Raw genomic sequence first — 26,986 nt, forward strand, 5'->3', positions numbered from 1 at the left:
GGGCTCGTGAAGTGTTACATCAGTCGTGTTCCAGCTGTGGCAACATCTGACTGGGCTCGTGAAGTGTTACATCAGTCGTGATCCAGCTGTGGCAACATCTGACTGGGCTCGTGAAGTGTTACATCAGTCGTGTTCCAGCTGTGGCAGTATCTGTTGGTCTGATGAATTTGTAACTCTCCCCATATGAGTTTTTGGTTTGATGCATTTCATTGTGATTGACAATGGATCTGCTCCATCTAGGCCAACTGCTTTGTTCTTACTTAGCTCCTTGATCATTTTTTCCACCTCATCTCTAGACATCTCTATGTGCTCTATGTTCTCTGGAATTCTTATTTTGTCTGGTTCTCTGAAGATTTAATTTTGCACAAACACACTTTGGAACTGTTCATTTAATGTTTCACACATTTCCTTCTCATTTTCTGTGAATCTGTTTCCTATTTTCAACCTCTTGAATATTATCCTTTATCTGCAATTTACTTTTAATGAATTAATAGAATAGACCAGGTTCTGTTTTACATTTGTCCACTATCCCTTTCTTAAAATTCTTTCTGCCTCTCTCCTCACTGTCAAGTAGTTGTTTCTTGCATCTTTGTATCACTGGTATGTTTGGGGGGGTTGGCCGCTTACTATATGTCGATTCCATTTTTTAGCCTTTAGATTTCTGACGCTCTCGCAACTACTGTTGAACCAATCCTGTTTCCTAGTTCTGCATTATTGGTTATTGATCTATTATGTTCTTATGGTTATTATGTTGTGCATGTAATGGTTATGAAGTTTTGCACAGGCAGCAGCAGAGTGAGGCAGCAGGCTGACCAAGACCTCAGGTGACCTCGGCTGCCATCTGGTAGAAGTCAGACACATCAGTCATTGTACAGTATATACCCCGTAATGATTGTTTCATCATTGCAGTACCTGAATTTACCTGAGGAGCCACCAGTTCTTCTGGCATTGCAGATTCCACTAATTCTTCTGACATTACCTGGGCTACCAGAGATTTACTGAAAAGGGGTTCAGTAGTAAACTCGGGTCATTGGCCAGTTTCTTTACTATTTTTGGATTGAATTCCATAAAGGAACTGGCCAATGAATTATGCTTGCTACTAAAACTCTTATTCAGAAAATCTCTAGACCAAAGAAAAGTCCCCCCCAGATTGGAAAATGTTAATAAAAAAGCTAGAGACTAGTCAACCTAACCGTACAAACTGTATTTGCATGCTCATGGAGAGAATCCTAGGGACACCAAATTTTCTTCAAGCAATCATTTTTTTTTTGTGTGCCAATGTATTTTGGAGGGTTTACCAATGTTTTATGGTTGATCACGGGTTGTTCCATCTCCTGTTCCTGCACATAATGAGTCAGACTGATCCTGGCTCCCAGTGAGTGACGGATGGGTCTCGGAAGCCTGGTGAGTGACAGATCAGTCTTGAAAGCCCGGTGAGTGACGGATGGGTTTCAGAAGCCCTGTGAGTGACGGATGGGTTTCAGAAGCCCTGTGAGTGACGGATGGGTCTCGGAAGCCCGGTGAGTGACGGATAGGTCTTGAAAGCCCAGTGTGTTGGTCTATGATGTAGTGGTGCCAGAATTAGGCTCGGGGGGATCTGCTAGAGGCCCACCACCACCACTTCATTACATTCGATGCTTTGTTTTTGCAGTTGTGGTCATGGAGGCATTGTCGAATGGGGGGGTGCTGGAGGGGGAATCACAGATCATCGGCCTTATCGTAAGTACTGTTCTCTTACTATAAGTGTGAGTATTAAGTCGTTGTGTGTGTGTGTACGTAACTTTAAGATGTAACTGATTGTATGAGGATTCTAGACCAGTTGTCTGTAGCATGTGGTAGAAGATCAGGTGAAGAGTTATCCGTTTTCCCATTGGCTGTACAATACAAATTTTCAATCTAATTTTGGTTGTGTCTCCCCCGTATCAACCTACCGTGGCTGTGCGCCCTGGAACGGCCACTCCAGACCGACAACCAGAGCTCCATAGTCTTCTATGACTGATGGATGCCTACTGTATTTGTGCTCTCACCGTAGCACAAATACAAATCACAGCTTCTTGTTATTCTTTGCAGACAAAACCAAAATTAGACTGAAAATTTCCACAGTAAAACACGCTGAAAATCTGAAGAGATTTTCAGGGTAACGAAAAATAGAGATGTCAACATGCTTTCTGGACAGTGATTATCAGGATATGTTTATTATTCCTTTTTGTTTTGCTTGAATAAAAGTATTAGATGAGGTGAGGAGGTGAGCGGTCTGAGTAAAAAGAGAGAGGCATCCCGGGTAAGGTCTTTGATGCACGGGCTGACCCGGGTGAGGTCTTTGATGTATGGGCTGACCCGGGTGAGGTCTCTGATGTACGGGGTGACCCGGGTGAGGTCTTTGATGTACAGGCTGACCCAGGTGGGGTCTTTGATGTACTGGCTGACCTGGATGAGGTCTTTGATGTACGGGCTGACCCGGGTGAGGTCTTTGATGTACAGGCTGACCCAGGTGGGGTCTTTGATGTACGGGCTGACCTGGGTGAGGTCTTTGATGTACAGGCTGACCCAGGTGGGGTCTTTGATGTACGGGCTGACCTGGGTGAGGTCTTTGATGTACGGGCTGACCCGGGTGAGGTCAGCCTGTACATCTAAGACACACTCCTCTGCACAGAGCTGCTAAACACCACAAACAATATGGTGGAAGTGCTGGTAACCAAAATAGAAATTCTAAATGTGGTGATTGTCCTTGTATATAAATCACCTGAAACTAGAATACTTATGAAAATAGAATACTGCTTAGAAAACCCTCACAAACCCTGCCCCCTAACATCATCTTGCTTGGTAATTTCAACTTATATCATCTAAAATGGAAAAATGTGGCTAACACATTCCGAGCCGGTCGGCCGAGCGGACAGCACGCTGGGCTTGTGATCCTGTGGTCCTGGGTTCGATCCCATGTGCCGGTGAGAAACAATGGGCAGAGTTTCTTGCATCCTATGCCCCTGTTACCTAGCAGTAAAATAGGTACCTGGGTGTTAGTCAGCTGTCACGGGCTGCTTCTTATGGGTGGAGGCCTGGTTGAGGACCAGGCCGCGGGGACACTAAAGCCCCGAAATCATCTCAAGATAACCTCATCTCAAGAAGATAACACTGTTATAGCAGAGAATCCCAGGAAACAGTCTGAATGAACAGTCTCACACACACACATATGACCTCTTGCAGATGTGTGACAGATTTGCTTTAAATCAGCAAATAGTAGAGCCAACTAGGAAAGAAAACATCCTAGACCTTATTTGTTACAAACAACGATGAACTGATCAGGGACATAATGATTACAACTACTTGTTACTCAGATCACAACCTGACCGAAGTTCAGACGAGCATCAGACGAGCGTGGGCAATTGACCTGTGCAACCAATCTCAAATCCCAGAGGAGGAGAATTCAGCAAATTCAATTTTTATAGCAAACTGATTAACTGTTAACAAGTAAACCAAGATCTCGCAGAACTATGCTGAGAAGAACAACTATATAAGCAGGCCCTTGCTTATCTTGCATCTCAAGATAACCTACATAATGCAGACTTAAACCAGTGCTTCGGGAAAATAGGTACTGTACCACTAGAAACATGTAAATGGCATATACCACTAAGAAAAAAAGAGAAAAAGATGCAAACTGAAACAAGAAAGGCGCTCCCTCTATAGGCCAAGAAAACAAATAGCAGAACATCTCAAACATTCCATTCTGTCCCAACAACGCCGAGGAAGGCTGTGTTGGGAAATAGAAATGATTAAACTGAAGCTGAGAGAATCATATAAAATCCAAGAGAGGCAAAGGGAGCAAAAGGCCATAAGTGAAATAAGAGAGGAACCCGAAATACTTTTTCCTCGTATGCAAAAACAAGAACAAAAACTGCATTCAGCATTAGACCCCTTGCACATGGGTGATGGAACTTTCACAGATGACAACAAAGAAATAAGTGAAACATTGAGGATTCAGTACGATTCTGTTTTCAGTGAACCCCTAACCATGTTGAAGATTGATGATTCAAATGAATATCTTCATGAATGTGACACCAACATGGAACCACTTAATAGATGTCACCCTAACCCCACTGGACTTTGAAGTAGCCATAGACAGCATGCCCATGCACTCTGCACCAGGCCCAGACTCGTGGAATTCTATATTCATCAAGAAGTGCAAAATGCCACTATCACGGGCCCTACACATCTTTTGAAGACGGAGCCTAGATGCTGTTGTGATCCCTGACATACTTAAAACAGTGGAGATTGCGTCACTTCACAAAGGAGGTAGTAAAGCAGATGCAAAAAATTATAGACCAATAGCTCTGTAACGTATGGTTATGTTACGTTGTTGAGTTGATTAGATACACAGTGTTTAGTGAGTTTCATATTTATTTAGTAGTCCTGGATACAGCAGTGTCGTAGACGTTGAGACGAAGCCTGGAGCAGAGCAGAGAGCTGAGTGAGGCCGGAGTCGTGGAGCTTTATGTGGGAGAGCGTGGCGGCTCCATTGGGAATTGCGAGTGTCTGAACTCGGGGAGCGAGAGCGTTGTAGCTGGATGCGGTCGTAGTCTGCTGTCTGCTCTGTGTCGAAGGTGTAGCGTCTTGGGTTGATTAGAACTGGCCTTGCCGTGTACTACATTCTTGACTGGAGATTGTACTGTTCGATATTCATCAAATCGCTTGCATCTTCTTGAGGTTATCTTGAGATGATTTCGGGGCTTTAGTGTCCCCGCGGCCCGGTCCTCGACCAGGCCTCCACCCCCAGGAAGCAGCCCGTGACAGCTGACTAACACCCAGGTACCTATTTACTGCTAGGTAACAGGGGCATTCAGGGTGAAAGAAACTTTGCCCATTTGTTTCTGCCTCGTGCGGGAATCGAACCCGCGCCACAGAATTACGAGTCCTGCGCGCTATCCACCAGGCTACGAGGCCCCTACGAGGCCCCTATGCATATATGGTGATAACACCTCAGCTCCCTCCAACAAGGTGAGACGAGTATTACCTGTAATTGGGGAAAGGATTGTAGCTTCTGTAATTAGTGCTAATTAGTTATGCTATTAAGATAATGAGATAATGGAGCGAGTATAAGGATTACTCGCTACAGCTCTAACCTCACACATCATAAAAATCTTTGAAAGAATGCTGAGAAGTAAGACTACAAATCACATGGAATCACAACATCTACATAACCCCGGGCAACACGGGTTCAGAACAGGGTGCTCCTGCCTCTCACAGTTGCTAGCTCACTATGACATGGTCTTAGGTGCCATGGAAGACAAACAAAATGCAGATGAAAGATACTGTACACAGACCTTGCAAAAGCTTTCGACAAACGTGACCATGGTGTTATTTGCACACAAAATGTGCGCAAAGGGAATTACTGGCAAAGTAGGGAGATGGATCTTCAATTTCCTAACGAACAGAACGCACAGTATATTAGTCAACACAGTAAAATCCGGATCATCTACTCTGAAAAGCTCAGTCCCCCAAGGTACTGTACAGTACTTTGACAACTTGCTGGTGTAGGCTCCCAGCTAGGCTGCATGTCTGGTAGCCAGGGATGTGGTTCGTTCCCAGCTCGCCATGTTCAGGCTCCTGGTGAACTGACAAAATTCGCAATTGATTGGTTGGTTCCATCCCAGGTTCAGACTTTGCTGGGCCTCATTTGGGATGGTTGGCTTGCTTTTGTTGCCTCTGGCAGTCCTGACCTGGCTGCAGCACTGCTGTCTGTTGGTCTTGAGTCAGACCTGGGTGACTTGAAGGTTGCAATTGTGCCGGAATCTGAATTTTGCCTGCAGAGTATGTCCTCTGGGCAATAATATTACATTCTTGAAGCTGATCGCAATTCTGGATAAAATCCCAGCGAAGCACAGAGAATCACTTCCAAATGCCTTCACAGAAAATCTTGAATGTTTTCAAACAAATTATCCAGAACACCCAGGTAGGAATCAGATTTGGAACCAGATCCCACAGTGGTCACTGAGTCAGATCCCAGTGTGGTCATGGAGCCAGATCCCAGTGTGGTCATGGAGCCAGATCCCAGTGTGGTCTTGGAGCCAGATCCCAGTGTGGTCTTGGAGTCAGAGCAGAGTGTGGTCTGGGCACCTGGATTGGGAGAGATATCAGCGTCAGAGCCGGACACGACATTGGCGCCAGGGTTGGGTGCGATATCAGCGCCAGAGCTGAACGCGATATTGGCACTAGGGTTGGGTGTGGTATCAGCGCCAGAGCCGAACGTGATATTGGTGCCAGGGTCGGGTGCGGTATCAGCACCAGAGCCGAATGCGATATTGCCACCAGGGTTGTGGGCGGTATTAGCGCCAGAGCCAGATATTGGTGGTAAATATTGGTCAGGTAAAGAAAAACAAGCAAAACAAGGACACAAAACCTGTAAATGGGGTTATCTTGAGGTTATCTTGAGATGATTTCAGGGCTTTTCAGTGTCCCCTGCGGCCCGGTCCTCGACCAGGCCTCCACCCCCAGGAAGCAGCCCGTGACAGCTGACTAACACCCAGGTACCTATTTTACTGCTAGGTAACAGGGGCATAGGGTGAAAGAAACTCTGCCCATTGTTTCTCGCCGGCGGGGTATCTGTAAACATAGGATATCAGGAAGAACAAAAAGAATATGTAAATATGATCATCCCAGAAAGTGCAGAAACCTTCTTAGTACAAGTAAATGTACTGAAAGTTGTGATATTTTTCACCCAGAACTATGCAAGAACTGCTTTTCATATAGGAGGTACCAGGAGAATAAAACTGACAGACCACCTTGATGAAAGCAGCCACAACTCTATCTTTTTGCAAGAGGAGGAGGAGAAGAATGGCTAAAAATGTCCAGTCTCTACCACCAACTCCGTCAAATGCTAGAGAGGACACAAACACAGTGGCCTCCCTACCAATGCCTCAGATATTAACACCAAGTACAGCATACAGCACTTCCACAAACACGATAACATAATTTTTTCTGTGGGGAGCCCCGTCGGCTCCCCGGAGTTATCCAGGCTGAATGGATATGTATAACTTTCTGGCATCAGTCATTGTGCTTGGAGTTCTTGCCTACTGGGGACCACGAGCCAGAACCTAGCCCCCTCAGAGAGGCATGAGGAGCAATGGCCTATAGAAACTCCCCTGTTGTTAGGAGCATTCTATGTCTGCCAATTGGGACAGGCACCCAGAAAAGGTAGGTGCCCCAAAACAAACCCCTATTCTGGTGAAACTATTGCTACCGAAAGCCAACCAAGTGGACAGAACTCCCCAAACGAAAACTAGCAATTGAGCATGACGTCGTCATGTTGCTGCGTCTGCACACCCTCCCCCCTCCTCCCTGGGAGGGGGAAGGGGAAGTCCCAGACCCTCGTGCCGGAGACCCAACCTGCAGTTCTTGGCTGATGCGATTCTGGGAAAGTCGTGTGCCTCTGACTCAGAATTTTTGTCTCAGTTCTGTGTCTAGTGACATGGGCTTTCTCTCCAGGTGGTGTGTGAGCCAGGAGAAATATTCCACGGTACTTGGGCTGCATGCGCCTAGGGTTCCCTTCCCTAGGTGCCCAGTAAGTACTGCCCTTGGGGCTTGGGGCTTCCTTCCACAAGTTGCCTTGGGATCTACTTCCGCTGTATCATTTACTGCTCGGTATTTGGCCGCCCTTGGGGTCAGCTGGGGGTCTTGTTGCCCTTGTGGGTAGGGGGGTAGTTTTCATCACTGGTAGGGGCACGGGGTACTGCACAGCTAGTTATCTAGCTAGCAGGGTCTAGTTGGTGTTGAGACTCAGGCGGTCTAGGGGGTGTCCTCTTCCGGGGTGGCAACGGAGGCATTTGAGCCTGTTCCTCCAGCCATAACGTATGGGTCTGACCAGTACGCTCCCTTCCTTAGTGTTTTTAAGGCTGCCCCAGCTTTTTCTTGTGAGGCCATGGCTTTGTGAGGATGGTTCGGCCCCGGATCCTACTGTGGAGGCTCCCCTGGCAGGGAAGGGGTTGACCTAGGGCGGCCTTGGCCCCATTAGCCCCGCTTGGGTCTTTATGGCCTTGTAGCGAGGATTGCAGTTCCTATGTGTGAAGTTTTCCTTTCCCCTCTGCTTCAGAGTTGGTTTGTGTCTGCCCTTCCCCAGGTTCGGTTCCGTGGCCCTTCGGGTCCGTCAGTTCCATCGGTTCCGTTCTTCCTGTGGCTGCTTTTCACTGCTTCTCAACCATTTTATCTTGGACATGTATTCTTCTACATCATGTCACATTCGTGTTCCACTCGTATCGGGATGCCCCTGCATGTCCCTTGGTCTCGGGTGCCATTGGGCCCATATGTGCCTCCGTGATTTTGTGCTTGGTTCTCTGGGTTCTCGAAGGTTCGCGGAAATCTTCAATACCTACAATATTATTGGAATGTTGGTGGAATTCCGGTGAGGCTTCCCTCCAGTCCTTTCTCGGACTCGTCGGTCCTCTTCCGTACTACTTTTCTTCTTTCGATTCTATTTATCATTGTTTTGTAATCACATCGTCTCTCCCTACTGTCTCGACATTACTAAAACTCGTTCAATACTCCTTATTGGCACCCTCCCCGGAAGACGGGGGGTGCAGTTTGGACTTCAGGTGCTTGGGCCGTGGGTGTCCATTTTGTTTTTGGGTGGGGTACACGTGTTAGTGTTCCGTGTCCTACATCGTGGGTTATACGCCGTTCTTGCTCATCTTTTCTCTCCAGTCCTAGCCCCCCTAGATACTTGGTGCTCTGGGTTTTATAGATGGGGAATTCACCTAGTTCTTTTCTCTGCTTATGGGTGTGGGGTGGCTCAGAGTGGCTCCCCCTCCACCTCTACACTCCACCTCCTCTTCTCTTCCTGTGCTCGCTCCTCTGGACCTACTTCGCTAGCGATGCTCCTGGAATATTACACATGCTCAGGTGTGTTGTGACGCGGTCATGTCTACACTCTACAGGTGAGATTATACAGTCTAGCGACACTGTTAGCCAGGTGCGGGTTCTCGATTTTTGGACTGAGTGTTGGGTGTTGTTGTAGTACGTGTTGCTTGGCCATTTTGCGTGCGTTTTCCCGTGACCTTACTATGTCCAGTTTATCTTCTTCGTTACACTGTGGGGGGTAGCCCCGAATTTCGGTGCCTTTTGTTTAGTCTTTCGGCCCCTGAATCTTTTCTCGATATCTGGACACTCATTCCTTGCTTAAGTCCATGCTATCTGCACACTCATTCATTGACTCGGTCAATGCTATCTGGACCCTCATTCATTGTCTGTCATTCAGTGCCTGGCTGCACCCATATATACATTGGAGTGTCTCTGTATATGTTGTTGATCATGTACATTGCATTACCAATTGCTTCTGGGTCTTCTTTTTTTTTGTCATTTTCATTGTACTCTCTTGCCCCTGGCTACCTGTGCTTGGACCATATTTAGGGTCTTCTCCTGACCTATTTCCGTATTCCTACATCTTTACTACACATTGTTGTGTATCTTGGTATGTGCTTTTTAGCTATACTGCTGTTGGTGCTAGGTTGGACTATGTACATAGTCCACCATGTACTTCTGTGTTGCTTTGTCTGCAGGTGGATGTAGATTTCCGATCAACCACTCCTGCACCTACAGTTCCTTTTTCATTGGGGCAAGAGGAACGTGGTTCCGGTCCTGGCTTTGGCCTTTTCTTTGTGTTCCTATTCCAGAACGTACGATTTTGTTTTAGTGCGGCACGAGTTTTTTCTGCTTGTTTGGTCCTGGTGGTTGGTTTGTGCGTTTGCTGCAATGTCCTTCTTTTCTGGTGATGTTTGGGTCTGCTGTTTTCTGGAGGGGTCCTTGGGTGGATGGTTGGTCAGGTTGGGGGGTGCATCATGTGTTGTGTTCGGTTGCGGCTCATCACTGTTCTCTGTGCGTCTTGGCCTCTGTGGCCATGGGCGGGCTTTGGTTTGCCTGGGTTCCCTTCCTTCCTGTTTCGGGGTTCGGGTCTCCTGGGTCGTCTGCAGGGTCCTTTGGTTTGGCCTGTTGTCTTGTTTTTGTGTTGGGCGTGTGGCGTCCGCCTCCCGGGTCATTCCCTCTTTTCCTTATCTTTGGTGAGGTAGTTCTGGAGACCCGACACGGCTCCTCTCAGAAAACCAGCGTTGAATGTAATGAAATGCTATTTTTCTGGGTGAGTCCCGTAAGCTCCCCGGCATCCCTCCCTCCCTCCGGTCGGCGGTATTTTTTGCGTATTTTGACATCCAGCCTAAGAACTGCCGGTTGGATTGCTGGCACAGAGGGTCTGGGGCTCCCCCTTCCCACTCCTGGGGAGGGGAGGGGGGTTGCGCTGATGGCGGCGTGGCGACGTGATAACGTCATGTTCATTTGCTAATTTTTGTTTGGGGAGTTCTGTCCACTCGTTCGGCTTTCGGTAACAATAGTTTCACCAGAATAGGAGTTTGTTTTGGAGCACCTACCTTTCTGGTTGGCTGTCCTGGTCAATGGCAGACATAGAATGCTTCCAACCACACGGGGATTTCTATAGGCCATTGCTCCTCGTGCCTCTCTGAGGGGTCTAGGTTCTGGCTCGTGGTTTGATGGCAGGGGCCTCATAGCCTGGTGGATAGCGTGCAGGACTCGTAATTCTGTGGCGCGGGTTCGATTCCCGCACGAGGCAGAAACAAATGGGCAAAAAGTTTCTTTCACCCTGAATGCCCCTGTTACCTAGCAGTAAATAGGTACCTGGGTGTTAGTCAGCTGTCACGGGCTGCTTCCTGGGGGTGGAGGCCTGGTCGAGGACCGGGCCGCGGGGACACTAAAGCCCCGAAATCATCTCAAGATAACCATCAAGATAACCTCCTGGTAGGCAAGAACTCCTAGCACTTTGACTGATGCCATAAAGTTATTCTTATCCATTCAGCCTGAACAGCTCTAGGGATCCTCGGGGTCTCACCCAGAAAATGGCGTTTCATTACATTCAACGCTGGTTTTATATTGAGACAATTTGAATTTGAATACAATTTGAATCTAGTTATGTTGTTTCAATATATTTATGAATCTAATGAACAATTATGTTCTTATATAGAATTTAAAAGTCATGCAACACATTTTTATTTATTCATTTTATTATTATTTATTTATTATTTATTTATTTATTATTAATTATTATAATTATTATTACTAATTATTATTATTACTCATTTATTATTATTATCTCAAGATTAACCTCAAGATATATCTCAAGATAACCTCAAGATATATCTCAAGATAACCTCAAGATATCTCAATAAGATCTAATCTCAAGATGCAACATATTTTTATTATTGTTAATATTTGTGTTTTCTCTCCACTAGGGAAGTGATGACCTCAGTATGGTTGAAGCATCAATGCTACAGAGTGACCCCAGTGTAAACGTCATGATGGAGTTTGTTGGAGAGTCTGACGAAGCACTTTCGGAAGCCTTCTCCAATGCATTTACCATCTCCTCTTCAACCACCACCACCCCTTCTTCAGCAAGGCTCTCTTCATCCTCATCTCCATTCACTACGTCTTCCTACTCCACATCATCGTCCTTCGACACCACGTCCTCTTCCTGCTTCACGGCGCACGTAGCGACTCAGGTAGACCGAGATGCTCACATTGGGGAGCTGACGGGTCACCAAAATGCCCAACCATTATTGTTAACATCTCAGCTACATCATCAGCATCATCATCATCACCACCACCCTAGCCAGCCCCATCACCCCCACGCAGCTCTGCATCATCACCACCACCATCAGCAGCAGCAACGCCCCCATCCACCACAGCCCAGCCAACATTCCCACCTGCCACACAACTATTATCATCATGAACAAGTATGACCTCATCGTTCTTTATTATTTCATTTTTGGTTTTTAATTTCATAGTCACAGAAGTATCAATGAGGTGTATTTTGTATGAATTGTGTAAATTGATTTGCCTTGTGTTTCTTTTTAGTATTGAGTTGACTGTCATTGTCCAGCAGAACAGGAAAAACATATAGCATTTGCACCAGTGAATAGAATGAAAGCATAAATATGCCTGGAATTCTTCAAATATACTCCAATAACACATGGAAAGTTATCAAATGTAATACTGTTAGAATAAATATTAGAATATTTTGTTTTCCATGAATGTCAGCATTCATGGAAAACATGCCTTACCTTGAGGTTACCTTGAGGTGCTTCCGGGGCTTAGCGTCCCCGCGGCCCGGTCGTTGACCAGGCCTCCTGGTTGCTGGACTGATCAACCAGGCTGTTGGACGGGGCTGCTCACAGCCGGACGTATGAGTCACGCCAGGCATGATGCTTACAAAAAGAGGTATTTTTGATGAGGGGTACGCTTTTATTTGATGTCTTTTTGTTTACAGGTAGACCTGCAGTTCGTAAACTGCATACTAACATCTAGCTAGGTTCATTATAGGTTATAAATGATGTAATCATACCCTGGCACCTGTTTTATACCACTTTACACACAAGTGTTTTTATGGGGGAGAGCACTTTGTGGCTCCCTGAAGCTACTGTTTACCAACAGGGTGCCATCTGCTAGGGTTGCATCAATCGCAGAATTCTATAGTCTTACTGGAGACCAGTGCCAGAACCTGGCTCTCCTCATAGAGGCTCAGGGAGTGGTGACATTTATTTTTGACCACCTCACCTGGGAAGGAAACCAGAAAGATGGTGAGTCAAAACAAACCACTTCTGGATTCTATAGAAACTGAAGCCTCAAAACCTGCCAGGAAGAAACTCTCCCAACTATGTAAACGAACATTTGAATTATCTCGGAACTAGCGCGAGCTCATTTGCCGCACCTCTCGCACTCATTTGGGGCAAGCAGGAAGGTAGTTTATTGGCAGGTGGCATCTCTGCTCTCAGTTCTATGCTGATGTAGTGCGTGTGTACTGAGTCACCACTCTTCTGTTCTGACTCTGGTGTTCTGCTTGTTTAGCGAAGTGATAATGTTTCTTGCATACTGTGGTGTAGTGTGAGCCTAATTTTGGGAGTGCTTGGAGCTGCAAGTGCAGGGTTATCTTCCCTGTGTGCTGCCCTAGTGCTGCCCTTGTATTGCCTGGGTTACCTTCCCTGGAATGTTCGGAGGTGGCTCCCTTAAAGGCCCTCCTCGCTTGTGGTGGTTCTTGCCCACGTTGAATTGGAGCATCTTGGGACTTTCCTGTCATAACTCTCAGGTCTGGAGCGACATTGGCGACGTTTAGCTCAGGATGCAGCTTAGCCAGCTAAATGGTTTAGCTCAGGATGCAGCTCAGCCAGCTAAATGGTTTAGCTCGGGATGCAGCTCAGCCAGCTCCAGGGATTGCCCCTTCCAATTCGGTCGTGGAAGCAGTTGAGCCGGCTTGTCCCGCCAAGGCATCTGGGGTTCTGCTTTCAGCATGACTCCTCTTTCCTTTGAGTCGTTTAGTTTTCTATGTTCTGTATGCCTTGGTGATTGCCTTTCTGATAGCTCTATCTTTGTCAGTGATCTGATATCCTCTGCTCTTTGCTCCCCTCTTCTACAGAGGGGGGGCCGAGTTTTAGTCTCTGGTCCCCAGAAAGCTTAGTGACTTGCAAGGGCCTGGTATAGGTTGAATTGGGTGGAGGTATTCAGGTTTGTAGGTACAAGGAACGACTAAGGACCCACCAGAAAGAAGCATTTCATTACATTTAATGCAGATTGTTTATAAATAAAATATAATTGCGGTATTATTATTGTCATTATCATCATCATTACCTGATTTACCTGAGGGCCACTAACCCTATTGGCCTTGCGAGGACAGGAAAACGGTGGCTTGTCAAAGTTCCCCCCCTCCATTTGCCTTTATGATCTTTTCTAGGTAAATTGTAAAACTCAAAACAGTTTTGGCAGTTACAGCTTTCGCGGGTAGGCAGTTCCATGGGTTAATAACCCTGTGGGTGAAAAGGCTTCTCCTGTTCTCAGTCCAATATTGTGGCAGTGTTGAGCTTGAAACTGTTGCTGCTTGTTTGTGTTACATCTGACCTTTTGAAGAAATTGTCTGGATCAGCATCCTCTAACTTGTTCAGTATTTTAAAAGTTTCAATGAGATCCAGCCCTGTCATGCCTGGTCTAGTAGTGTTGTTAGCTCATGTGGCCCTCAACCGTTCCTGATACAAGAGATGACTAAGCTCTGGGAGGATTTTTGTTGGCCGGTGTTGCACCTTCCCCAGAGCAGCTGTGTCCTCCTGAAGATGAGGTCTCCATGCTTCGATACAGTTAATCCAAATGTATCAGAGCACGAGAGATTTGTATAGTCAACCTATTACCCTTTTTTCCTTAGAGTGTGGTTTTCCTTATAGTATATTCCTTTCCTAATAAAGCACCTAAATTATTGGGATCGTCTCAAAGCTCTCCAAATGTACTCACTAGAAAAGAGACGAGAGAGATACCAAATAATATACACATGGAAAATACTGGAGGGCCAGGTCTCTAATCTACACAGTGAATTAACAATGTACTGGATTGAACGATATGGAAGAAAATGCAGAATAGAACCAGTGAAGAGCAGAGGTGCCATAGGCACAATCAGAGAACACTGTATAGACATCAGAGGTCCAAGTGAAGAGCAGAGGTGCCATAGGCACAATCAGAGAACACTGTAATAAACATCAGAGGTCCAGTGAAGAGCAGAGGTGCCATAGGCACAATCAGAGAACACTGTATAGATATCAGAAATCCACGGTTGTTCAACATTCTACCAGTGACTATCAGAAATATTGCCGGAACAACCGTGGATATCTTCAAGAGAAAACTAGACTGTTTTCTAAAAAAAAGTGCTGGACCAACCGGGCTGTGGTGGGTATGTGGGCCTGCAAGCCGCTCCAAGCAACAACCTAGTGGACCAAACTCACAAGTCAAGCCTAGCCTCAGGCCGGGCTTGGGGAGTAGAACTCCCAGAACCCCATCAAGCAGGTATATGTGGGCCTGCGGGTGCTCCAAGCAACAACCTAGTGGACCAAACTCACAAGTCAAGCCTAGCCTCAGGCCGGGCTTGGGCAGTAGAACAACTCCCAGAACCCCATCAACCAGGTATATGTGGGCCTGCGGGCCGCTCCAAGCAACAACCTAGTGGACCAAATTCACAAGTCAAGCCTAGCCTCAGGCCGGGCTTAGGGAGTAGAAGAACTCCCAGAACCCCATCAAGCAGGTATATGTGGGCCTGCGGGTGCTCCAAGCAACAGCCTGGTGGACCAAACTCTCACAAGTCAAGCCTAGCCTCAGGTCGAGCTTGGGGAGTAGAAGAACTCCCAGAACTCCATCAAGCAGGTATATGTGGGCCTGCGCTTGGGCCTGTATATGTGGGCCTGTTGCTTGGAGCGGGCTGCTCCAAGCAACAGCCTGGTAGACCAAACTCTCACAAGTCAAGCCTGGCCTCAGGCCGGGCTTGGGCAGCAGAAGAACTCCTAGAACCCCATCAAGCAGGTATATGTGGGCCTGTGGGCCGCTCCAAGCAACAGCCTGGTGGACCAAACTCTCACAAGTCAAGCCTGGCCTCGGGCCGGGCTTGGGCAGTAGAACAACTCCCAGAACCCCATCAAGCAGGTATATGTGGGCCTGCGGGCCGCTCCAAGCAACAGCCTGGTGGACCAAACTCTCACAAGTCAAGCCTGGCCTCGGGCCGGGCTTGGGCAGTAGAACAACTCCCAGAACCCCATCAAGCAGGTATATGTGGGCCTGTGGGCCGCTCCAAGCAACAGCCTGGTGGACCAAACTCTCACAAGTCAAGCCTGGCCTCGGGCCGGGCTTGGGCAGTAGAACAACTCCCAGAACCCCATCAACCAGGTATATGTGGGCCTGCGGGCCGCTCCAAGCAACAGCCTGGTGGACCAAACTCTCACAAGTCAAGCCTGGCCTCGGGCCGGGCTTGGGCAGTAGAAAAACTCCCAGAACCCCTTCAAGCAGGTATCAAGCAGGTGTAGATCAACATAGGAATGATGTTGATTTTTACAATCTTGTACGTCCTGTGAAAGATGCTATTTCTTCCAGTCTGCCATTTACGAATTGAAAAGCTGTCCAACCTATGCCTTATTCAGAAGTAAAACCAAGAAGTACCTAATTTCATCCTTATAGTTTCCTACCTAGTGCATTAAACTCGCATTGTATCTAGTGCTACCCAATCACCCAAAATATGTGCCTAAGCCATACAACTTCACCATTGTAATCATTGCTATCATCTTATATCATGGTTGTTATGTTGAACGCATATTTTACTACAATATATCTAGAAATAATCCTCAAATTATGCTATAATGTACCTGTTGATAATGCTCACATTTTACTATAATGTACCGACTAATTGTCTTCAAATTTTCTTACAATGAACCTGTTAACATTTTTTAACTTTGCTAGAAATTAACTACTTAAAATTATCTGTTAGATTAAGGACCTGCCCAAAATGCTATGTGTGTTAGTGGCTTTACAAGAATATAAAAACATCAATGTACTCTCGTACAAACGTACTCTCATGACCCCAATGTACCTTCTTGTATATATATATAAATAAATAATGAAATAAATTTAACATTGGCATTCCACAGGGTAATATACTGGATCAACTCTCTAATATACACCAATGACCTACCAAATGCTATGTTACATCTGAAACAGTTTAGTTAACAGATGACACAACCTTAATTTTCTCAAATGGTAACCGACTTATTCTGACATAGTAAATGCTGAAGCAAAGAAAGGTTAATTTATGGCTTTCTATGGCATACTCGCCCTAAACATTTAAAAGCGTATCATGTATTGTTTGGAAACAAGATGACTAATCAAATTGACTTATGAATTAATAATTGTGAAATTGATAGCAGAATAGCTGTTAAATTCCTTGGTCTTTACATTGACAACAAGATGATTTCAATGGCCATATACAAAATATAAAAACAAAAAGGTTGGCATTCTCAGATATTCGATACTACGTGTCTTGCTCTGCTGAAACAAGACCGGGACTGCCCCTGCCCCTGATTGAACCACCAGGGAGCAGTGTCTGGAGCTGTAGAACAAGACCAAGAAAGAGATGAACCTGCCGCAGTATGTGCCACACCGCCAGAAATTTGTGAACCAATTTGTTTGGAGCCGGTCGGCCGAGTGGACAGCACGCTGAACTTGTGATCCTGTGGTCCCGGGTTCGATCCCGGGCGCCGGCGAGAAACAATGGGCAGAGTTTCTTTCACCCTATGTCCCTGTTACCTAGCAGTAAAATAGGTACCTGGCTGTTAGTCAGCTGTCAAGGGCTGCTTCCTGGGGGTGGAGGCCTGGTCGAGGACCGGGCCGCGGGGACACTAAAGCCCCAAAATCATCTCAAGATAACCTCAAGATAACCACACTGAAAAGATTGACAGACGACCATACTGCGAGGTCATACACATAAATTATGCGGATGACTGGTCCTTGGACAACCCTGTAGAACACCACTTTGAACTCCTCTCCAGCCTCACATATTCTCTCTGACTATGACCCTTTGTTTTCTGTCTGTCATGTACAGTTCTCTCATACCCAGTCCTGTAACTTTCCTGTTGTCCCCACCTGTCTCTGTTGTGTTATCCTGGGTGTGGTTTCCTGTCTTAGTTCCTTCCTCTCTGTTGTGTTATCCTGGGTGTGGTTTCCTGTTTTAGTTCCTTCCTCTCTGTTGTGTTATCCTGGGTGTGGTTTCCTGTCTTAGTTCCTTCCTCTCTGTTGTGTTATCCTGGGTGTGGTTTCCTGTCTTAGTTCCTTCCTCTCTGTTGTGTTATCCTGGGTGTGGTTTCCTGTCTTAGTTCCTTCCTCTCTGTTGTGTTATCCTGGGTGTGGTTTCCTGTCTTAGTTCCTTCCTCTCTGTTGTGTTATCCTGGGTGTGGTTTCCTGTCTTAGTTCCTTCCTCTCTGTTGTGTTATCCTGGGTGTGGTTTCCTGTCTTAGTTCCTTCCTCTCTGTTGTGTTATCCTGGGTGTGGTTTCTTGTCTTAGTTCCTTCCTCTCTGTTGTGTTATCCTGGGTGTGGTTTCCTGTCTTAGTTCCTTCCTCTCTGTTGTGTTATCCTGGGTGTGGTTTCTTGTCTTAGTTCCTTCCTCTCTGTTGTGTTATCCTGGGTGTGGTTTCCTGTCTTAGTTCCTTCCTCTCTGTTGTGTTATCCTGGGTGTGGTTTCCTGTCTTAGTTCCTTCCTCTCTGTTGTGTTATCCTGGGTGTGGTTTCTTGTCTTAGTTCCTTCCTCTCTGTTGTGTTATCCTGGGTGTGGTTTCCTGTCTTAGTTCCTTCCTCTCTGTTGTGTTATCCTGGGTGTGGTTTCCTGTCTTAGTTCCTTCCTCTCTGTTGTGTTATCCTGGGTGTGGTTTCCTGTCTTAGTTCCTTCCCTTCAGGGGTTTGATCTTTGCTCTCTCTTCCCCTGGCGAGTTTTTTTTTTGGTGGCTAATTAGTAACAGAAGACCATAAAATGGTGTAAAGGAAGCATTTCTTTCTGGGGGGTTCCTTGGTGGCTTCCTGAAACCTTCCTCCCTACCAAGTGCATTGATCAATTTTTTTTTGTAGGCTCCAGACTGAGGATTGTTGACATGGGGAGGTGGCAGTTATTGGTAGGGGGGCTGAATGACCTAATTAATGGGTGGATTGTTTGCAGAGTAGTTTGCTGCATGGTTTTACTCTGTGAACAATGCAGTTGTTGTCTATTTTGTTGTCTATTTACTCTATGAACAATGCAGTAGTTGTCTATTTTGTTGTCTATTTACTCTATGAACAATGCAGTTGTTGTCTATTTTGCTTCTCTTCCTTTGTTTCTTTGGTGAGGGTGATTATTACCCAAGTGTAATTATCTAATTGTAGTTACAGGATGAGAGCTACGGTCCTGGTGTCCCATCTTCCCAGCACTCTTTGTCATATAACACTTTGAAACTACTGACGGTTTTGGCCTCCACCACCTCACTTACCTTGTTCTAACCATCTACCACTCTGCAAAAGTGAATTTCCTTATATAGTACTTCACACACAGAGATCACACTAACGTGATGCATCAAATGAACAAATCGAACCCTGTCGTAGCTCAGTCGATTAAGGCAGTGTCTGGGATGCTCCCGGACGCAGGTTCGAATCCTCGTCACGGCCCTTGTGGATTTGTTTATACAGTACTTCTTTGGCAACTTTGTTTTGTTAGCTTAAATCTATAACCTCTTGTTCTTGAAGTTCCAGGTCTCGGGAATTCTTCCCTGTTAATTTTGTCAATTCCCATTACTATTTCGTACATAGTGATCTTATTGTCTCTTTTTCTTGTACAGTATCTTCTAGTTTTGGCATATTTAATGCCTCAAACCTCTCCTTGTAGCTCTTGTCTTTCAGTTCCAGCAATCCTTTAGTTGCATGGCTTTGCACCTTTTCCAGTTTGTTGAGGTGCTTCTTAAGATATGGGCACCATGCAACTGCTGCATATTCCACCTTTGGTCTCATAAAGGTCATGAAGAATTTCTTTAGTATTTCACCAATCATGTATTTAAAAGCAATTCTTAAATTGGAAAGCGTATCATAGGCTCCTCACACAGTGTTCTTTATGTGGGCCTTAGGTGAGAATTTTCTATCTAGAAAATTACCTTACCTTGCCCTGTAAGAAAATCCCTTACCTTGCAATTGCCTTGCATTGATTTCGAGGGTCAAGGTCCTCATGGCCAGGTCTCTGACGAGGCCTCCTGGTTAGTCATCTGATCACCCAGGCTGTTGGATGCGGCTGCTTGCAGCCTGATGTATGAATTACAGCCTGGTTGATCAGGTATCCTTTGGAGGTGTTTATCGAGTTCTCTCTTGAACGCTGTGAGGGGTCGCCAGTTATGCCCCTTATGTGTAGTGGAAGTGTGTTGAACAGTCTCATGCCTCTGATGTTGATAGTTCTCTCTTGAACGCTGTGAGGGGTCGCCAGTTATGCCTCTTATGTGTAGTGGAAGTGTGTTGAACAGTCTCAGGCCTCTGATGTTGATAGTTCTCTCTTGAACGCTGTGAGGGGTCGGCCAGTTATGTCCCTTATGTGTAGTGGAAGTGTGTTGAACAGTCTCGGGCCTCTGATGTTGATAGTTCTCTCTTGAACACTGTGAGAGGTCGGCCAGTTATGCCCCTTATGTGTAGTGGAAGTGTGTTGAACAGTCTCAGGCCTCTGATGTTGATAGAGTTCTCTCTCAGAGTACCTGTTGCACCTCTGCTCATCAAAAGGGGAGTCTGCACATTCTGCCATGCCTTCTGGTCTCATGTGATGCTATTTCTGTGTGCAGGTTTGGGACCTTGTTTTGGGATCAAAAAGCTTTGTTTTTGTTGGCTTTGGTCTCTGGAGGGTCATGTTGGAGGTCATTGTTTTCTCTGGCATAGGGGGTTCTGTTCCTTTGGTCCTAGGGGGTTGTTTTGTTCATTTGCTGACCTCTCTTTCTTTTCTGGCAACGAATGAGATGGCTGGCTTCCGGAGGGGTCCGTGGGTAGTTGATGCTTGGTTGGTTCGGCTGGGAGTACATCATGTTTTGTGTCCGGTGGCTGCTTTTCATCGTTACCTGCGAGCCACTGCTTCAGTAATAGTGGACGCGCTCTGGGTTGATCCGGTTTCCCTGGTTCCCTGTTCCAGGGCTCGTGTCTCTCAGGTTGTCTGCAGGGTTATCATGTCTAACCAGCCTGCGGTCTACCCTCATTCCCATGATGAAAGGAAATAAGCTTCTCTCGCTTCCGTTGTTGGGAATATGTCTTGGGTTGACATTTGGGCACGGTGGTTTTGGAAATCGAACAGAGTCCTGGCCGCCAGATATCTTGTGAATGTTCCATGCCCTCTCTGCTATTGTGTGGCCTTGGGACGTGTCGTGGTCTGGAGTCTCATCTTTGTCTTTAGAGTTGCGATGTTGCTGCCTCCTGAGTAAGTCCCTCTTTTACTTATCTGTGGGTAGTTAGCTTCAGGGAGCTGACGAGGCTCCCCACAGTAAACCAGCGTTGAATGTAATGAAATACCATTGTCTGGGCGAGTTCTGGAGGCTCCCTGACCTCCCTCTCTTGCTCCCTCTCTCCGGTCTGCAGTTTTTCATCATTCTATGAACTGGGGGTGGTGGGCTGCCGGCTCGCCTGTACGAGCTAACCCTTCCCCCTTTTGGGGAAACTGGAGTTCTAATGTGGATGACATTAGTTTAATGAGTAATGAGTTCTAGTTGGATGACGATTTGCTTATTTGTTTTTTGGGGGAGTTCTTTGGCTCTGTTCAGACAGGTTGCAATTTTTATCCAGTTGGGGGTTTGTATTAGTTCGCCTATATTTCTGGGTGCCCTTGCCAGTCAATGGCAGACATGACATTCTAAATGTTTACAATGCTCATAATGACCATTGCTCCCTGCGCCTCGAAGAGTGGACCAGGCTCTGGTTGTGGTCTGCGGTAGGTATACAGAACTCTAAGGACTGATGACACCAAACTAATATGGCACGTGTCAGTTGGATAGCTTCGGTCAGACTGACAGTCAGTCAGTCAGTCAGCTTCGGGAACTTCCGGGGCTCTCCCAGAAAATGCCGTTTCATTACATTCAATGCTATTTTTTTTTATGTGCCTCTATATGACTGTTTGCAATTGTCGTAAATTGATCGTTTGTCGGATTGTCGTAAGTGAAGAATGATTGTATTTTTTCTTCAGGTACCTGAATCACCTGGACGATCACAAGGAGGGTATTCTACTGGAGGAGGAAGTTTTCCACCATACATCTCTCCGTCCACAATGCAACCATCTCACAACCTTCACGAGGCTCATCATCAGTTCCTTCCAGAGATTAAGTCCGAGTCCTCCCCTGCTGAGTCCTATATTTCCAATCTGAAAAGTGAACCTCAGGATGATTTCATGGATCCTCTGGAGACCCATCTTGATCGGGCCGGAACATTATCGCCTACCGTTCCCGTACCATATTCCCAACACCTACCAAATATCTCTGTTGGAAGGGGCATTGGTGCCGTTCCCTATGGGCATCACGGGCCCCCACCAACCCCGTCTCCTAGCGGCTTGTCAACGGTAGAAACAAATGGAACGCCATCTCCCGTTTCTCAGTACTTGTATCCAACGCAGCCTCCTGTACCACCATACCTCCTGGAACTATCTCCAATACACTCAAGACACCAACATCCAGCAACTCAGCCTCAGGAACACCACCATCAGGATCAGCAGCATAGCCAGTCTCAACAAATGTCTCCACTGTCCCACAACAATGGACTAAATAGTTACATAAACAGCACTGTAGAAGAGTCTCACTCTGTTGGGCTGGGTTACTTTGAGTCATCACAGTTACCTCAGGAAGACACCCGGCACACCACGACTCGTGCCTCGCACGTAGTGTACTTGCCTGAAAATCAACAAGAGTTCAGAAATAAATATAAGGTAAGAAATTCTTTAATTTGAATTTTTAACCCTTCTGGTGTAGTTATAGTCATACATAGATTTTGCTTGGTAGTGCAATTATCATATGTTGATTAGCAAACGAGGAGTCACAATAACGTGGCTGAAATATGTTGACCAAGCCACACACTAGAAAATGAAGGGACGACAACGTTTCGGTCCGTCCTGGACCATCCTCAAGTCTATTCTGAATCGACTTGAGAATGGTCCAGGACGGACCGAAACATCGTCATCCCATCACTTTCTAGTGTGTGGTTTGGTCAAAATATGTTGATTATACATCTATATGGATGTAATTTATGTAGCTTAGCCCTGTGAACAAATCTATAGTTTTTAATTGATTACTGCAGGTGAGGTAATCTTGTACCACTAGCAAGTGGATTGTCATCAAAAAGCAAATTGTTTTTAAATGACTACAAGTTAGAATAGCAGCAAAGGGGTGGAACTGCAAGACACTTTGAGCTGTGCCAGAAACCATTTTGCATGTAATATAGGCATTCATGTTACATTGTAGGCATGTGCATGTATACAGTACTCAATAAATGTTGTATGGGAGGGTGCCATCAGTGGCTCCATGTAGCTAGTGGCCTAAATAGCTATGCAAATATGTCACTCCCCAGGTCCTTAACCACTGTACTGCACCAGCCGAGAAAACTCGTTTGCCCATTACTGCGCCAACCGAGAAAACACTTAATTTTTCGTACCCATTCGAAAGATGCACACGGTTGGTTGAGTATGAAATGGACTTTTGGGACCTCCAGTGAAAGGCAGCCATCTTGAAAAAAAATCCCAGAATGTGCTAGGGCTGCTGGCTGGCTTAGTACTGAGTGAGCAATCATGGGTGGCGCATGTGCCTCTGGCTCCCAAACACCTGTCTGACGTGGTGTTGAAAGATCGCTCTCTGTCGGTGAAATTTAGACTTTATTGTTTGAAGAACATAAGGGTCATGATATTGATGAAGCTAGGCACAATAAGGACCTAACACGAGGGTCAGATGCAAGTGATACAGCACCTATGAGGATGATACAGCGAGTGTATCCAGTTGTAGCTGAGCGCCACCCATGCCCACCCGTGTTATTTCCAAGTTTTATAGTTGATACATAGATGAATAATTTTCTGGGTTCAGTGATGATTAGTGGTTCAGTGACTACACATAAGGGGCATAACTGGCAAACCCCTCACAGTGTTCAAGAGAGAACTGGATAAGCACCTCCAAAGGATACCTGATCAACCAGGCTGTGACTCATACGTCAGGCTGCGAGCAGCCGCGTCTAACAGCCTGGTTGATCAGTCCAGCAACCAGGAGGCCTGGTCGACGACCGGGCCGCGGGGACACTGAGCCCCGGAAGCACCTCAAGGTAGCCTCAAGGTAGCCTATGATGCATCTGATAAAAGTAGCATAGATGAACAGTGTTAGCGGCATCCTTGGTGGTGGTTTCCATCGATCTGTTCAAGAATAGCTGAATTTCTTCCTGAATATCTGCACCTCTTCCAAAATATCTGAATCTCTTCCAGAATACCTGAATCTCTTCCTGAATACCTTACAAAGCAATCTTTTCAAGACTACCTTACGCTTCACAAGCTTGGCTACATACTACCTACAGGTATTAAAGCCAAGGGTGTATGTGAGTGCGTTATTTGCAAGCACACAGAACGAAGAATCTGTTTGTACCTGATGCATCGAGAGTGAAATGGCGCTGTTTATCATGGACTGCTTTGATTACCACTCACTTCCGAAGTACTGAGTGTGTAATACAGTGTGTTACTGTGTAAATAGTGTGTGAAACTGTATATAATGTAATATTAGTGAATTTTGAACAAGTAATATTGCAAAAATAACATTTATTGTGGACACATTACTGACACATTTATCACAGTTCCATGGAACATTATGAACGTTATACTGTATAAATATTGTAAAGGACACACATATACATCAGATACGATACAAAAAATCATTATAAAGCATTGAAAATACATAGAAAGTATTTGTAAATATATTTGTGGCAACTTGCGAGGCTTGAATGGCCCGTGCGACATCCGTACAGCCAAAGTAAGTGGAACTTGATATCTTTTCTGGGGGAAGCCCCTTTGGCTCCCCGGAGCTATCGAGGCTGATATGTAGCTATTAGCTTTCTGGCATCAGTCAAAGGGCATGGAGTTCTTGCCTACTGGGGACCACGAGCCAGAACCTGGCCCCCTCAGAGAGTCATGAGGAGCAATGGTCTATAGAAACCCCCGTGTGGTTGGGAGCATTCTATGTCTGCCATCGACCTGGTCTGGCACCCAGAAAGATAGGCGCCCCAAAACAAACCCCCTATTCTGGTGAAAATATTGCTACCGAAAGCCGAACGAGTGAACAGAAATCCCCAACGAAAATTACAAACTAGTAGGACGTCATCACGTTGCCGTGCCGCTGTCTGCGCAACCTCCCTTCTCCCTCCCAGGGAAGGGGGGGGGGTTGCCCCCAGACAACACCCTCGCACCGGCGATCCAACCGGCAGTTCTTGGCTGATATGATACTGGCAGGTCATGTGCCTCTGGCTACTGTTTTGATTCCAGTTACTGTGCCTTGTGGCGTGGTCTGTCTCTACAGGTGGTGTGTGAGCCAGGAGTAATATTCTACGGTACTTGGGCTGCATGCGCCTAGGGTTTCCTTCCCTAGGTGCCCTGTAAGTACTGCCCTTGGGGCCACCATCCACAAGTCACCGTGGGGCCTACCTCCACTGTGACTTTTACTGCTCGGAACTTGGCCACCCTTGCAGTCAGCTGGGGTGTTTGTTACCCTTGTTTGCCTCTGGGTAGTGGTAGTTTTTGTCACTGGTAGGGTTACAGGGTACTGCACAGCAAGTTGTCACCTATTATTGCAGCCTACTCTGTTCCGCCTGGATATGTTGTCCTCTTGCATTTTTTTTTTTTCCTGCCTGGTGGGGGGGGGGGTCTGCCTTTGGTTGATTGCTGCCTTTTCTACTTGGGGGTGTCTTTCCTTTTCTAATTGGTGGGTCTTTCTATATACATCTGTGCTCTTGGTGGTACCCCCTGCTAAGCCCCCGTGAGTGGACACGTCCCGGGGGTTCAGCTTTTAAAAGTTTGCTTAGTAGTTATGGACGCAGGTTCGCAGTACCCTGCCTGGGCTTCCCTGTGCGTGATACCAAGGCTAAGGGCCTTGGGAAAGCCCGCTGGGGCTCTGTGGTCCAATGGATGTGACCCTTGAGTCCCCTCTCGCTTCGTGCGAGGTTGATGGTTGTTCTGTCCCCTTGTCTCAGGGTGACAATCACAGGTTGTGCCTCCGACATGCTGCCTGTTGGGTCGGTGATTCTTTTGACCCGGAGTCGTGCGACATTTGTTCTTTGTACGTGCTCCAGTTCACCCAAGCTACTGAATATGATATATGGGTGCAGGCAGCAGAGACGTTGCATGCTCGGTTTAGGTTGCTGCAACGCGATCGGTTCATTGCTTCCCAGGATGCCCCGAGACTGCCCCGTTTTGGTTATAGGGACCCGGACTTGAGGGTGGGAGTCGCTTCGACTTTAGTAGTTCTGTCCGCCTCTCCTTGTTCTTCTACTTTGGTGGTTCATCCGGTTTCCTCCTCTTTCCCCCTTTGCTTCCGGCTCTGAAATATCTGAAGGTTTCAGAGTTGGGGCAGCATTTATGTTGTGTTGAGACTCGAGCGTTCTTGGGGAAGTTCCCTCCGGGGTGGTGGCAGAGGCATTCAAGCCTAGTCCTCTAGCCAAAGCTTCTGGGTCTGGCCAGTGAGCCCCCCTTCATTCCTGCTTTTTGGCTGCTCCTGCATTTTCTTTAGAGGTGGGGATGAGGGGGGGGGGGGAGTTGGAGGACGGCTCAGCCCCGGGTCCTCGGGGTGAGGTTCCCGGGGCAGAGAGAGGGGTTGAATTGGGGACCTTGGGCCCCGTTGAACCCCGCTTGGGTTTTTGTTATCACGGAGCAAGGCTTGGTGTTACAAGAAGAGGGGGATCTTTTTCACTCCCTCCTCGTACGGATTGGCTTTGAAGTCTACCCCTCCCCGGGTTTGGTTCTGTGATCCCGTGGGTTCCTCAATCCCGTCCTGGAGGTTTTCGGCTTCCCACGTCCCATCACATGTGGTGCGGGACGCCCTTGCGGCTTCCTTCCTGCGCGACCCTGATTATGCTTTTGTGATGGATCCACGTTCCTTCGTGTATGGATCTTCGTGTTCGTACTGGGTTTGTTATAAAGGTCCGGAGTCCTCCTGGTTAGCAGACTGCCCACTCTTCTCATTGGAGGCTTGGCACATGTTCTGTCAGTCCTGTGTGCTTGAGTGGAGGGAGGCTCCAGCGGCGTTGTAGGTTTTCCTTGGGCGGGGGGGGGGGGGTGCAAATTTGAACATCTCAATGCATGTTTGTTTGCTCCTGCCCTTCCACGGCATGTTAGTGTGATGCAGCTTCATGTGCAGGTTCCTTCCCTTTCGGCTGCCTTGGTCGCAGAGGATTTGCGCACACATGGCCTGCTAGCTTTAGCCCTGCATTTCTTCTCCCTCCTCGAGCTGTCCTCGGATTGGTTTGAGTTGGATGTGGAGGAGCTTGGGGCCGCCTCTGGGTTTGGTGCATTGCCCTCGGCAGTGCGTGCATCATCTGCATTGTTGAAGCTGTTCGCGCTGCTCCTGCGGTGTGCAGTTTTGCGTTTTTTGCTTCTCGACTTG

The 26,986-nt window shown here is 46.8% G+C and overlaps 1 protein-coding gene and 1 long non-coding RNA gene across 2 annotated transcripts in view; one reads left to right on the top strand and one right to left on the bottom strand.

Annotated features, from left to right (window-relative positions):
• Positions 1 to 26,986, bottom strand: part of LOC138350673 (uncharacterized) — a 395,852-nt gene that overhangs the window by 221,943 nt on the left and 146,923 nt on the right. The gene's annotated exons all lie outside the window — the stretch shown is intronic.
• LOC123770626 (uncharacterized) overlaps positions 1 to 26,986 on the top strand; it is a 78,085-nt gene that overhangs the window by 3,996 nt on the left and 47,103 nt on the right. The window contains 3 exon segments of the mRNA XM_069301509.1: positions 1,551 to 1,719; positions 11,283 to 11,783; positions 21,562 to 22,293. Coding sequence (XP_069157610.1) covers positions 1,551 to 1,719; positions 11,283 to 11,783; positions 21,562 to 22,293 — 1,402 coding nt within the window.

This window comes from Procambarus clarkii, chromosome 46, assembly GCF_040958095.1.
Source record: "Procambarus clarkii isolate CNS0578487 chromosome 46, FALCON_Pclarkii_2.0, whole genome shotgun sequence".
Classification (NCBI taxonomy): Eukaryota; Metazoa; Arthropoda; class Malacostraca; order Decapoda; family Cambaridae; genus Procambarus; species Procambarus clarkii.